The sequence below is a fragment of the Rhineura floridana genome, chromosome 4 (genome assembly GCF_030035675.1).
Source record: "Rhineura floridana isolate rRhiFlo1 chromosome 4, rRhiFlo1.hap2, whole genome shotgun sequence".
NCBI lineage: Eukaryota > Metazoa > Chordata > Lepidosauria > Squamata > Rhineuridae > Rhineura > Rhineura floridana.
This window is the reverse complement of record NC_084483.1, coordinates 116,290,729-116,306,133: the sequence shown is the minus strand read 5'-3', so window position 1 is coordinate 116,306,133 and position 15,405 is coordinate 116,290,729. Positions and strand designations below refer to the sequence as shown.

General features: G+C 41.8%; 1 protein-coding gene across 11 annotated transcripts in view; it reads right to left on the bottom strand.

Moving 5' to 3' along the window:
• The window catches only part of PLEKHG1 (pleckstrin homology and RhoGEF domain containing G1), a 170,434-nt gene that overhangs the window by 9,250 nt on the left and 145,779 nt on the right, over window positions 1–15,405 (bottom strand). For all 11 annotated transcript variants that reach the window (XM_061624114.1, XM_061624115.1, XM_061624121.1 and 8 more), the window contains 8 exons: window positions 14,906–15,088; window positions 14,633–14,728; window positions 12,711–12,797; window positions 11,087–11,120; window positions 6,032–6,127; window positions 5,430–5,468; window positions 2,584–2,606; window positions 318–503 (listed from right to left, as the gene is read on the bottom strand). In XM_061624114.1, the coding sequence (XP_061480098.1) occupies window positions 318–503; window positions 2,584–2,606; window positions 5,430–5,468; window positions 6,032–6,127; window positions 11,087–11,120; window positions 12,711–12,797; window positions 14,633–14,728; window positions 14,906–15,088 (744 nt within the window). The remainder of the gene's footprint in view (window positions 1–317; window positions 504–2,583; window positions 2,607–5,429; window positions 5,469–6,031; window positions 6,128–11,086; window positions 11,121–12,710; window positions 12,798–14,632; window positions 14,729–14,905; window positions 15,089–15,405) is intronic.

Sequence of the window (15,405 nt, the reverse complement as noted above, 5' to 3'; positions counted from 1 at the left end):
TTTAAATATCTCTATGTATGCATTTCTAAATGCCTGTATTGAAAAATATGTATTTTCAATGCATTTTTTTAAAAAAAACCATGAACTGTATCACATAATTCAAATCAAAAGTGCAAATACAAAGGATGATTACATTCCTATTCACACACTTGCAATGTGAACATCTGGATCAGGTCAGTTCAAGGATATCAAATTTCTTAAACATCACTAATCTATGCATCCTTTAACTAGATATATTTGACACACCTCATTGTTCCCAACTACATGATTATGAATCAATTTACATATTTTCCCCTTGTACAAAGGAAGGTGGTTACCTGTTCAGTCTCTTCTTCATCATCAGCATCAGTCTGGTCTGTAGCACCTGCAAGGGCATTATCCTCTCGGTCACTACTACAGGCCACTTCATTGGAGTCTAGCCCTTTGCGATTCAGTGAAAGCTTTTTCCTGGGACTGAGGAGGGCTTCAGCCTGAGACAGCAAGACTCCTTCAATACTGATCCGCTTGGAGAGAGAAAAAAATGTAAATGTACTGCCTTCAAGTCGATTCTGACTTATGGTGCCCATATGAAGAAGGTTTTCATGAGGCTGAGAGACAGTGACTGGCCCAAGGTCACCCAGTGCACTTCATGGCTGTGTGGGGATTTGAACCCTGTACTGTACTATATGCTGCACTATGTTGTGCTGTACTATGTAGGTCCCATCCCTCTCATTTTAAAGGTATATCTAGATCAGTAGTTATTCAGGCAACACACATGCACAAAAGCAGAAGGCAGTTAATGCAGTGCACACCACATCTCATCTCAGACAGCTTTTATCTCTCAGTAGAAGGCTCACATCCCTTTCCTGACCTTTATTCTGTCCTCCTACTTTCAATTACTGGATCCTTCTTTTTAAGTTGTGATTTTGTGTCACTGCAGCCTCAAATCCATTCAGCTACACAGCTTTTTGATTTTGTCCTCCTAATTTCTTCCAGCTGAAATTAAGGCTGGCTACTTCACAAATCCAGTCCCCAGCTGTTTCACAATCCAATATCAACACTCTCCCATGCCTCCTCTTGCATGGTAGCTTCATAGAGTTCATCAACTTTGTATGGGTGCAATTGTCCAGTTCAATATTTATTTATTTATTTATTTATTGAAAAATGAGAAACCCAGCCCAGCAATTCTGAGGATGACACACAGATATATAGGAAATGTGTGCGGCTTAATATCAAGGCATTAGGGGTAGAAGTCAAATGGAATTGCTAAATGCTGAGAGCAGAAGTGGGGAAACTGTTGCCCTCCAGATATTGCTAGACTCTGGGTTTATCCACACGGGAGCCTAACTTTGTACTAAAGAAGCTGCTTTTACCATCGTAATAGATTTTCAAGGTCCACACTTCTTGCTCAATGGTAGCTTCCAATCTGCTGTTTTCCATTCACACAATTAGGCATTCCTCTGGGAAGGATTAGCGTTACTGTTTCCTTGTGGCCCTATCCCCAATTTTACATGTTTACTCCCTCCAGAGTATTGATATGGAAGGCAACAATTCCCTCAGCTGCAACCCCATGACTGTTTGGGCTTCAAGGCTGAAGCTGGGAGAGCATCTCAGCATGCAATTCACAAGAAACAATGAAACTGACTAGACCCCTCCGCCCCTTCTCCACTGACCAAGCCTGAGTGAAAGGCGGAGGGGGGGAGTGAATGAAAGGCAAAGCAGGCAGCGGCTGCAGCAGCTGGGAATCGCTGAAGTAAGGATTCACTCGCCCAGTAAAAAACATCAAAGCAAAGCACCTACAAGGAGGAGCACAGCGTAGATGAGACAGTGTTTCCTTCTCTTTTCGGATTATCAGTGGATTGGATTAATACGGATTTAAAGGGGGAAACTGCATGATAGCTTCTGCCTGCCTGCAACATCATGTGAACCATGCAAATTAAAAGTAGCACCAGACACACAGTAAATTGCCATTTGGATAATCCCTCCATCTCCCATTAGTCACAGCCAATGATCAGGGATGCTGGGAGTTGTAGTCCAGCAATATCCAGAGGGCCGCAGTTTCCCAGCCCTGGTTTAAAGAGAGTATGAGATAGCAGTAGTACTTAGTATACTGTTCCAATGGTCTCTTTCTCTATCCTTCTATTTGTCATGCTCAAAAACAGCCCTAACATGGCACCAAAAGGGTGGCAGATTTGGGGTGCCATTGAGGGTGGCAAAATAGGAGGGAGACATGTCTGACTCACAGCGCACAGCCATCACATTGTTGCACAGTTCCCTTCATTTAAATAGTGACTGCACAGGAGAATTTCCTGGTTGATTTCTGCATGTTATGGTTTATGAGTTTGGGAGGGGTGTGTGTGTCAGATTTTTCACCTCAAGCATAAAACATGTTATGCCAAGCCTGAGCTAATTGTTTCAAGTTGTGCTCCACAACAAGGTGTAAAATAGGGTAAGACCATGATAGCCACTAGGTGTCAGACATGGATAACAATTGGAAAAAGGGAAATAAATGTTCTAAAGTTATTAGAAGTATTCATTACTCAAGTTCCAACTTTTTTAAAAAGCACTTCCAAACTGTTGAGGAGGGGAAATGACTTAACTTACCTTTTGCATATCTGGATCCATTTCTGAAATTATCGGAGAAAAACAAAGCAAAACAATCTTAAGTATTGCTAAGTACAAATATGATGTTTTGCATTTATGAAAAACTTAAGTTTGAAACTCATGCTTGCCTAAACTACTACTTGACTTAAAAAATAAAAGTTTTACTGTATTCCATTTGAAATGGGCACAGTTAAATGATAAATTAACCATGCTTGAATACTTTTGTGATTGTTTTCTCTGCTGTGAAAAACTGCTTTTCAGTGAATTTCTGGCAACTTTTTCACTGAGAGGCAGCAGTGGTTCAAAAGAGACAGGGAGGAACAGTCAGTGGTGTGGAGGCTGTTCCTCACTCCTCATAGTTACCAGAGGTAAAGTCCTCACCATGAGGCAGAGAGAGAAGAGGCTGCATTTTAGCATAATCTCTCCTCTCACAAAATGGCTGCTTTTTCCTTCACTTGCTTCTGGCTTCATTTCTTTTCCTTAGAATAGAGGTTTCTAACCTCTGGCCCTCTGCAGTCTGAAGTAGAAGCCATGTGTGTGAGTGTGTGTTCCCATATGCCCTTCAGCTCATTGACCGATCAGAGTGCACCTTCAGTCCCCTCCTCATGGAGAGGGAGATGTTTGAAGACATGCTGCCATCCTGGGCAGATCAGAGTGTGCCTTCACAGGCTTCAAAGGGAAGCATCATCTGATGTTAGGTGATGGCCCACCAGGGGTTAGGGAGATGCAGATCTGGTGCTCTGGCCAGAAAAGTTTCCCCACTTCTGTTCTAAGGTGTGTTTTAAAAACTTCTTATTGTGGTATAAGCTCTCATTGATTAGAACAGGGATACAGAGCCAACATCCAGAGGTTCCCCATTCCTAGATTAAAACTACTTAATTATCCAAATACTATTTGCAGTTTACAAGGTAAGGTATATAAACAAACATGGGCACCAGGAAACATTTTTTTTGCAGAGACAGAGTACAAAAGGCCATGAAATGAGAAGGAAGCTGTCATGAACCTGTAATGGTCATGAGTTATTAAAAAATCTAATAGCAATACTTTGGCTCCAGTAAGGGACTCTGGGAGACGGTTACAGTTGGAAAAGACAAGCCTTTGCCAATTTGCAAATCTGAGTTTCACTTCCCAGCTGAAGATGGTTAGAGAAGCCTTAACAAGCTGCACCTGTTTATCTTTGCTGATTAGCAAGTGCCTGGTACCCAAGGTCATCCTTGGCCTGTACAGTTGGAAAACACAGTTGGGAGGGGGGCCTGAAGGCGCAAAAATGTGAGAAACATCGAGAAGAAAGTTACATCAGCCAATTCCTGATTGGTCAATTAATCTTGGACCGTTAGGATCTTTTTCCCTTAAGTATAGGGCTAGAGACCCATAGCCTTTGTTCTCTGTTCTCTGCCTATGCTGACTGGCACCAGAGTTCCAAACCTTTCTGCCTTATGGTTCCAGGGGTTGCTTATGGGAAGGCAACCTATGTCTGGTTCCATTGCTTTATGTTGAACATCCATCTCTCTTAGGAGAGGTGCCACGCAACCAACTACCTCGTGTGTAAGTAGTTAGGTGAGTTAGTTTGTTATTTTCTTGTTGTGTGTATGAATTCTCTTGTAAGAACCTAAACCCTTGTTGGGTGAATGGTCTTAAAGGATTACTTGCTGCTATATGTTATGTGCACTTATATATCTTAATGAAGCTACTTCTATTTAACCTGGTGTGTTCAATTGAGAGAAGGGATGGTTCTGGATTCAGTACCTTGACCAATCTCAGTCACTAACTACCAAAGAGGGTTAAGAAGTTAAAGGCTTGGATTTTAAGTGTTAAACCAGAGGTGCCTGGCAAGGAGTGTAACTGTGACTCTTGCCTTTTAGGACCTTGGTTTTATATATCTTTTGGGCTCAGAAATCCCCTGGCTCTGAGTGGACCAGTATACAGGGGTGGTGGCAGCCTACCTTCTACCTTGCAGGGTTGTTGTGAGCGTACACAGCCTTGGCAAGGGTGAAGTAATAGTTTTTTTGGTTCCAGTCTCATTTCCCTAAGGGTGGGGGTCTGAGTCTGATGCATGAACCCAGTACCTTGAGGGTCCGGGGGTCATGACAGAAGCTGTTGCCATATTTCTATGTACATCCAAACATATACCAGATAAGAGAGTGGACTACTCAGAGGAGCAGTCACTGTTGATGATACTTTTCGTGCTGTGCTAATTTTATACTTATGGAGGAATGATTCTTTTTGGTAGATAACTGAAAGACAATTATCTACTATATATTTTAAAAAGTTGTTTATATGTGTTATACATTTGGGCACCTCACAAGATATAACCAAATTTTGTATGATGTTCCTGAGATGAAGGAGCAGATTTTCATCTGTGTTTGGATATAATCTTTCAAGATTTCACTGATTTTAACCACTGATTTCAAAACTGCACTGATTTTTTTTATTTCTTAGAATTTCCAAGCAATGCAGGGTACAAGGCTGCTAGATTTTAATAATACCAGTAATCAACTGAATCTGAATTCAACAAAATCAAATTTGCATATAAATTCTAGTTCATTAGTATCATACTGGAGCCTCCCATTACATTCTTTTTGGGGATGAGTGGTAATGTCAAGTGCCCTGGAAGCCTGAAAGGTTCGCCTACTGGTTTTTGAAGGTTGCCATTTTTTGTGAAAGATTTATAACAAATCTGACATTTCCCCCCCACAACAGACTTAACATGGCGATCCCCTGCCCCCCCCAATGCATTTAGTACAGTTTTTAATTACATAGACAATCTAACACTTAAATGTGCCATATTATTTTTTAATACTTATTCATAATGCACAATATCAAATATAGAACGCATCGTGACTCACCACTTGGCTTTATAATTTTATGGGCTCTGGAAGAAGGTTCTGATGGGAAAACACACGTGTATTTATTTAAACATTTTATCCTGTCTCTTGATCCAGAAGGTATTAAAAAAAAAAAAACATAAATAAACCAGCTACAACCAACTGCAGCCAGCACAGAAACAGTAACTTGCTGCCACTCTCCTCTGGTGGTCCCTTCCCCGCCCCCCAGCAAAACTCAGTGGACAGCCCTGTGCTTTGGTTTTGCAACAAATTATATGTGGCTACCTCAGTGTCAGCCAGTGCCAAGCAAATAAGATCTACAAATAGAGCTTATGCCAGGGATGGGGAACCTGTGGCCCTCCAAATGCTGTTGAACTCCAATTCCCATCAACCCTCATCAGCATGGCCAATGATCAGGAATGATGAGAGTTGTAGTTTGGCAACATCTGGAGTGCCACAAGTTCTCTACCTCTGCCATAGGGCTTGGTGTCGCTATTGAAAAGGCTCTGTCCTACACCACTACTCACCACATTTCTGATGGAGAACAAAGATGGAGTACAAGGGCCTGTTTAGATGACTACAGGAATGTTCATATGGGAAATTACAGCAAAACATTTTATTACCTGACTTCCTTCTCACCCTCTGTGGGCCGATTCCTTCTTTAGAATTACATGTTGCTTTCATTTCTCCTTCTGGGCTATAATGAAATCCTGGGTGATCTATAAAGAAATCAAAGAAACAATACTTAAGTATTACTTGGCACATCAGTAAAGCTGAGCCCTTTAGGAAAGACCTTATGATTACAATGTTACGCTTCTCAAGGCTGTGTTGCACTAGTGTATGACTAAGAAACAAAGTGCAGAATGGGACAATGCAGACAGAAGCAGACTTAGTTATTAATGGCTGGGGTCACCTTGGAACAGGTTTAGCATACCCCCTTAATGTCCCCAAAGGCACTTTTTCAATTTTCTAGCATATTAGTGAATGACTTTCCCAGAGATACTTGACAAATGCCTAGGCTGCCAAATTCCAGGGGCACCTATTAGCTATGTTAATGTCTTAAACTCCTCACACTCTTGGAGAAGGCATTCTACAGGCATATCAGTAGTTCACTGGATGGGTGACATAAAAAATGAAATGAAAAGATAATAGTTTATCATAGGCACTCTTGATTATCTAATGTGCTATTGTTATGCTTCTCAACATACAAGGTGATGCAAGAGCTGGCAAAACCTTCATTTGCCAAGGATAGCAAAAACTCATTCAGCCTGTGGTTGCCAACTGCCTGTCTAAGGAAAATGTGTCACACTTGCTAATACTGTGGCTAAAATTAGCACTCCAGCCCTAAAACTGGGGTGGATTAGCTTGTATGCCACAGGATGTAACTATCTATGCATAATTCTCACTACCATGGAATTTCTGCAATATAAAGCTCTCCCTAAATATACATACACAGAGAGCTTTACCTATTATATCATTTTACTAGTTCTCAATAAAGTTCAAATTTTAATTTAATAGTTTTTTTTAAAAAAAGAACCACACACATTGTTTATCTTATTGGAATTTTGGCTTTGATGAGGAGGTTAGTCATTCACATTCAATACAGCATAATGATGTAATAATAATAGCACTGCAGAACATGTTGACATCATAATAGAACAGTGGTGCAGTTAAACAGTAGTGTGGCAGTGTAATGGGAAAGAAAACTTGATTTTAAGTGGGGGGGAACTAGCCAATTGAGGGGTGTGGTTGCAGCCCCACTTGTAATATTATACAGGATAACATAACACAATGTTGGTATTAAATACATATCCCTTTAAGTAGCATTAAAGATTAAATACCATATATATTACTGAATGCTCTTTGTTTCATTGGCTAGTTATAATCAATACTGTTTGCTATACTAGTTATACTGAAGTGTTTACCTTATCAAATAGAACTAATATCAACAGTATTTATTACCTGTGGCCAGTGGGGTTTACACAATTTGGGCAAATAGATCTTGGAGAATGAGGACAGGTTTCAATTCTAATGTGTGAAAATGAGGTTAGTATTCAAAACATAAATGCTGGATTGTATAAAGCCAACCAGTGACAGGTGGCCATATTTATAAATTCTGTTCTTGTATAACTCAAATGCATACATCAATAGGATCAACTCCTTGCAAAGTTCCAATAAAAGAAGTATTTATTTGGAAAAATATCCATCATCCGCTTGCTTGCTTTGGTTTCTTTCCAATTACACTGTCATCACATTTCCAATGTTCCTCCTTGAAACAGCTGCTGATAAAGGTAGTGTCTTGAAAACTTAGCATAATTTAACAGTTCAGAAACATTATACCTAGTATTTCAATGTTCTAAGCCAGAGGTGGGGAATTGGATCCAGTAGGCAGGCCAAGTCCTTACCTCCCCCCACCCCCTGCAGGCCAATTTTTATAGGTGGGCACGGTTGCCCACCTGCCAATCACCTGATATCCTTATGAAGTAAGGGGCAACCTCAAAGAGTCAGGTGATTAATGCTGAGAGCACACTTTCAAAGGAACTTGCTGATGAGGAATTTCCTAGTGCAACTGATCCCACTGGGGCTCACTGGCAGTACTGTTCAGCTGTTTGTTGATGCCAGCAACCCCAGCTTGCTAAGGAACAACTGAGAGTCCACTTGAAGCTTCTGATTGTTCCTTTGCGGCTACAACTTTACCTAACCCACACCTGATGCCATATATGGCATCAGATGTGGGGCAGGAGTGTATGGTTTAAGGAAAAAGACCTTGCAGGCCCAAGTTTGGATCCCTGCAGGCCCTAATTAAGCTCATAGGCTGATGTTTTCCCACTGCTATTTTCAGGAAAGACTCAGAAGGAACAAAGGTCCAAAGACCTAGCCAGTGATTTGTACAATGGGTTCTAGATAAGGAATGAAAATTACTGCTGTGCCCATATTTGTCCTCCAGTTTCTCAAGTTATCTTTCTGTGCAAAGGAGGTTTCCATTTTTCTGCCTTGTTCTCAGGGTATGTTAGAACTTCTTTAGAATTTTGGTGGTGGCAAGGTCTTTACCTTATTTTGCAAAGTGGCCAAGGCTATGTGAGATTTTTCTTTCAAGTGAACATTTCTTCAGCACTCTGCAGTTCTTCCTGAACTTAAAAAGCCCCAGGGGAGCAGCTAGTTCATGATGTCTTCTACTGGGCTTTAACTGAACCTCAGGCACTGAGGCAGGCTGCAGAGTGTGGACCATCAAAGAGATGATTTGTAGAAGGAACAGGAATTCACAAATTATCCTCAGCTACCACAAAAGTAAGGTAAGTGAAAAAAACCTGAACTGCACCCATGAGATTTCCCCAAAATTCTCTTCCCCCATTTGATAATTTTTGAATGCAATTTCTTTTCTCATTAATTGATGGAGAATGGTATAAAAATTAGTGGAGAAAATTCTGGCAAAATACTACTGAAATATCACACACACAAGTTCATTCTCCCCATGAAAACAGAAGTGATTTTCTACAGCTTTCGGGAGCAACAGGTGGGAGACCTTCAGAAAAATGGGGGGGGGGGTTTGCTTACCTTAATCCACTTTACAAGGTGGCCGAGGGTTTTTTATTGGTCTCCACACTTCAGTTTCATCATGCAGTCCCATGAACATTTCAGGAGCTGCTGCCAAGCTGGAAGGCTGCATGCAGAGACAGCCTCACTCCCTGTGCCTGGGCCTTTTCTTTGTTAGTTTAAAAAACAACAAACATCCCTTGGCCACCTCATAAAGTAAGCGCAACCCCATGAACATTTTTCTGAAATTGTCACACTTCCTTTCAGGAACATTTTAATTCCATCTCACTCCACCTGTGAAAGGCTGAAAAGGAGATCCAACAAAAAGTTTGGTCTAGCATATTTCTAGAGCTTGATAGATCATGCACTCTCTCTTCTACATACTCTCTGTCTATCCATTAGGCAGGATTTGTTTGTCCCAGTATAAGAAGAATAGATAGCATGGCATATTTGCCCCATTATGCATTCCTTATGTTGTTCTTTGGGAACAGAGGAGAGAGAGACTCTGTTGCCATCAGGGGAGGCTGCTTCCACCTGCCTTGCCCCACCCTCCAGCCTTCAAAAGGGAGCTGCCTCAAGAGAAGGACTATGAGGGGAGAGAGACTCTGTTGCCATCAAGGGAGGCTGTTTCCACCTGCCTTGCCCCACCCTCCAGCCTTCAAAAGGGAGCTGCCTCAAGAGAAGGACAATGAGGGGAAAGAGACTCTGTTGCCATCAGGGGAGGCTGCTTCCACCTGCCTTGCCCCACCCTCCAGCCTTCAAAAGGGAGCTTCTTTAGGAGGACTTTCTGATCTTTGGGTTGGGCTGTGTGGGTTGGGGGATAGCTTCTACTTTGTTGTTTAGTTTTATTGCTTCTTTTTTGATGTTTATATACTTTTTTGTCTGATGTTTATATGCCTTTATTTTGTACGTCGCTCAGAGTGGCTGGGTTTCCAGCCAGATGAGCGACTAATAAATCAAATCAAATAAATAAATAAAATAAATAAATAAAAACAGATGTCATTCATGCAACTGTCTGCATGTATTGTGCACCGTTATCCTGAACACCATTGGTTTTATGAGTCTGGTATAGAAATCCCAAGAGCCAGTGTGGTGTAGTGGTTTGAGTGTTGGACTATGACCTGGGAGACCAGGGTTCGATTCCCCACACAGCCATGAAGCGCACTAGGTGACCTTGGGCCAGTCACTGCCTCTCAGCCTCAGAGGAAGGCAATGGTAAACCCCCTCTGAATATCGCTTACCCTGAAAACCCTATTTATAGGGTAGCCATAAGTCGGAATCGACTTGAAGGCAATCCATTTCCATTTTCATAGAAATCCCCAAACAGTTTTGCTGCTCTGCAACCTTGTCTTAAAATCTTTATTAGCAGCTGCTAGCAGAGACTCAATGATACACGGCCTGCACACGTTGTTACTAACAATAACTTTTCCTGAGTTGTCAAAGTGTGCTACATTATCTCAGGGTTCCTCACAAGAACTCTAAGATAGACCAGCATTATTCCTCTCATCCTGCAGTTTGGAGTTGAGGCTTAGAGACTGCGACATACCAAAGACTACTCAGCGGGTTTGTGGCTTGTTAAGTTCACCTTACTGCCATGAAACTATGCTATAGGTACCCCAACTTTTTTCCTTGTGGACCACTTGAAAGCCACTGATGGTTTTGGCAGACCACTTAATGGTTTTTCTGGCTGTTGTAGCAATTGTAGTGTGCTAGGCTAGATGTCATATGATTTTGAATTGTATTTGTATTGCTTCTTTTATTTCTTATATATTGTATTTTATATACATTCCATAGAATTCAGATTGTAATACAATAAAATACAATACAAGAAATAAAAGAAACAATAAAATACAATTAAACAATGACATGAATATTTAATATGGACATGCTGCTGACCACCTGAATGAAGTTCGCAGAAAGCTGGTAATCCACAGACCACAGTTTGGGAACCCCTGCTATAGGGCATGCATCTAGAAGCCACACCCCCGTTCTGATTCAAAGATTCTGATTCAGGACCAGAAACATGTTGATCACCAAGATTAATGTATCCTGTTGGCTACTACATGTTGTCCCTTGTACTATCTATCCCTGCTCGCTTTTTAAATACAAATGCAAATGAATAGTGTTAAACAAAACATACTTACAGATAGCATCCATTTCTAGAATTGCTTGCTTGGCCTGAAAAAATAAAATACTGTGGATAAACAGTATGAATTCTAAAGACTTAACAATAAAATATAAATGACCAATTGCAACCCTTAATCTTCACTTATCTCAGATTCTGGGTAGAACTAGCCCTCACCTTTACAAATATTATGTGCCCTCAAACTGTCAAGGGGATGGGAATGTGGAGGTCAGGCTCAGAGTAAGGTAGCTTCCTATGTCCCTATGAGTGTCTTTTGGTGAGAACGTTCCAAGGGCATTTTATGTTTTTCATGCAGCAAGAAGGCACAAAAAAGAAAAGACAGACTGCGCTGTGGGAAGAATCCAGGGCTACTTCCAGTTTTTTGCCGATTCTCAAGTAAAAATGTCCATGGGCCCCACGACTGCTTTTCCTTTCTTGTATTCCCCACCCTTACCCTCAACTGCAGCTTCCTTACACAACTCTCTCCCTCGTCACCAGAGCTCTCTTCTCAGTCCAGTCCCTTGAACTCTCTTCTCATGAGGTATACACATCCATACACAATCCTATTGCAGCTGTTGCTTTTACACACATACACCCCAACTGCAGCTCTTTTACACACACACTGGCACGTGTGCATATTTACTGCCTCTACATCAGGGCTCCCTTTTACCCACCAACACTGCGCGCACGCACACACACACACACACAGAGAGAGAGAGAGAGAGAGAGAGAGAGAGAGAGAGAGAGAGAGTCTCCAACCCCTCAGAAAACACCCAGAGATCTGACAGAAGGAGCAAATCATGAAGGAGCTACTGTTCCTTTCAGATATCCCTCTCAACATCATCACAAAGGCTGTGAGTCATTCCCATCTGGAAACAATGCCTGGAGGACAGCAACTTTTAACCCCATTGGTGCTGATGAGGCTAAAAAGTCAATGCAAAGGTGGCTGCTCTGCTTTTTCTAGGGATCCCTCCAGCCATTTTACGGAGTTATCTGCAGAATGTTTCCCTTGGTAGAGACACCTGAAGCCCATGGTGAAGAGTTCCTCTTGGGCTACCTGGAGTAAGAGGGAGTTGCTCCCTCCAGGAATCTCTCAAACTAGCACATGCAGAGGGCTCTGGTAAAATTGTAGGTGAAATGGGTGACTGCCTCATTGAGAGAAGCCAACAGCTCCAAACAGAGCTAAAAGAAGTACCTTGTTCTGCTCCCTCCCATGTTCTTCCCCAAAAAGAAAAAAGCAGAGGCCCCTGCAATTAACACAGGAGGTTCTGCAGTGATCTCTTATTTCTCAATTAGCGTGTCTTTGAAGGAGCCATCAAGGTATGAGTGCCCTTGTGCTTTATTTATTTTGCTGCTGCCAGGCATTTCTCCCACTGAGAAATGGGAACCTGGCCCAGTGTCTCAGATCATCAATGGGCCCTTTGCCAGGCTATGGGCCCTTGGCTAGTGCATCATGCCAACACTTGACCGGCAACTTTGGTAAGAAAATTATCCTAATTCAAGTGAACTTTAAGTGTACTCAGTGAAATGCAATCCATGGGCCATTTATCATAACGTGGCTACACATATGCATCTACCAGGAAAGAATAAAATACAATTTTTAAAAACCCCACACTCTAAAAAGGCAGTTGTTAGTATTTTACCTTAGCTGGGATTTTGGCAGGGTGGTTTTCTAGAATTAATCTCTTCAAGTGAAGAATCCAAAGGCGCTTCTCTTGCTGTGATTTAGCCTGTTGTAAAGTTCCAAGAAGGCAAAAAGTTATAGCTTGAGACAGAGCGAAGGTAAGTAATACCAGAAGAGAAATTTAGCAGATCAAGGGTTGAGTGTCAAGAAGGGTCTGACTCCAACTGGATAGGACACAGGAGGGATAGGGAACCTGTGGCCATTCCACCACCCCCGACGATTCGTCATGCTGGCTGAAGCCGATGGGAGTTGAGAGTCCAGGGTCTCCATACCTGGGATAGAGTTTTCCACTAGAAAGGTCAAAGTTCTCTTGGCTCTACGATACTCTTCTATTGTCACCAGAAGAAATTACTTTTATTATACTTATTCTTGAATATTATTCTATATTATTTTTAAATCCCTATCAAGGGCCCTTCAAGGTATCTCACAATAATTAAAATAAAATAGGACAATGAACATGAAGATGATTGGATAGAAATCTGAACACTGAGGATTCCCATAACATTTGCGTGTTTGTATGACCTACAGGCATACCCCGCTTAACGTCGCTTCACTTAATGTTGCCTCGCTACGTACATGCTCCATATGCCTGTATTTCTCCAGAAACACAGCTAGCAAACCACTTACAGGGTTAGGGTTAGGGAGAGGCGTGGCAGCGCAGCAGCAGAGGCTTTAGCGCGTGGGGGTGGAAATAGACACGATTGCGCCACCGCAAATCAGCTGGGAGGTGCGATCGCGGACGGCTGAGAGGTGCGGCAGCGCAGCAGCAGAGGCTTTAGCACGGGGCTTTGAGGCTCCGCATGAAGGAGAGGGAAAAAAGTTTTAAAAGGTAGTGCTTCACTTTAAGGACATTTTCGGTTTACGTACTCGCTCTGGTCCCATTGAGTACGTTAATGCGAGGTATTACTGTATTTGCTTTCTGGAGAAAGCCAACCCTCCTTGTCTCTTCTCACTCCACAATCTGCTGCTCCTGTGCAGATTAGTGGTTAGAACAAAGTAAGAATTACTACTGCACAACCAATATAGCATGCTATGTGATGTGGAGCATGCTGGACTGCTTATTCCTGAATAGATCCACTAGCAGCACAGGCTCCAGTCTGCTTCTTGAAATAGTAAGTAGGAGCCTTTTCCAGCCAATAAAAATATATACATTTTCATTCACCCACAAAAACCATCCCATTACTCATTTCATTTTCCAAGTCATAGTAATATTTCTAGACTATGCTTGCTATGCTTCTCTAAAATTGACCTGTGGTTCCCCTCCAAGAATTAATATCAGAACTGAGGCACACTCTTCAAAATTCAGTAAAATAAAGAATTTCCAAGACATTCACTTCAGGCACAAAAGCAGTTTTGCAAATCCAACTTTATTCTTACTTGTCTAGTCCTCAATGTGCAAAGATGAAGCACAAGCTTATGGCCAAACAAGATGTGCACTTGAGTATGTAGCATACAGTTACATATCTTGGCTTTTCCTTCATTAATTACAGGGGCTAAAGAGCCCAAATCTCAATATGAAGGCAGCCTGAAGGAAGGGGAGGCTTATCTCCCACAGAGATAATAGAAATCATTCCCCTCTCCCACAGGGCTAGAAGCCTTAGAAGTTCCCATTGATGCCACATATTTAACTGCATGCCTAGTTTGGCCCTTCATGTCGTAAAAATGACTCCAGTTCCCACTACATGGTTGCATTAATTTGGAATTCTATTGCTCTCCAAAAGAAAGGGGCGAGATCATAGGAAATAGGGCCCTACTTACCTGAACAAACCTGGAAGTGGACAACTAATGACATGATGCAAACTGCAGTTACATTTCATAGGAAAATTATAACCTTAATGTCATGTTTCAAAATGCATTCAGTATATTGTGGCTTTTAAATACCTGAACAGTATGTTGCATCTTGGGATTTTTGTAGTGGAAGACACTAAAGCTAAGAGGTTCCTTTGGTATTACTTCCACCAGCATGAGATTGCCACACTGCAACAGAGAGAAAGGTTTGTCAGTCAGAGGAAGATCATTTAAAAAACGATCTGGGCAGTGCATGGAAAGGGTATTTATGTTTTGAACATTCTCAAATAGACCACTTCCTCTCCTTTGCAGCCTACCAGCTGCTTATTCCCTTAGCCTCCCCTCAGTAAACACAACCAGACATACCAAGATATGAGCTTTGTAGGTGAAAGTCTCTTCCCTCTTCTTAGTAATGAGCAACAGCTTGTCAAAGAGGAACAAAGTGCGCTCATTTTTGGCTCTCTGGATGCGGAATGTTCCTTCTAAAACCAACTCGCCATAACTAGCAAGGTCTGGTCCCTTCCAGTTAGTGAGTAAGCTTTGTATCTCCTGAAAGGAGGAAAGGGGGAGGGTAAATGAAGGGGGAGAGTAAATGAAGCAAGCACATTAAAAAACACAACATTGGGAAATATCCCCACATGGAAAGCCGTGTGTAATGAAGCCACCACCATGTTTTCTTTCTACAGTCAAGAGCGTGAAAAAACATTGCTTATATATAAGAGATGACTTTTTTGGTAACCCAAGAACCACATTCTGTGCTGGCCAATCAAACCTGCAATTGTATACTTCCTGTTAAACTATTATAATGTTGCATATGGCTGCTCTTTAAATTCACATTAGTCCTTCCAGTATCTCTATTGTTATAT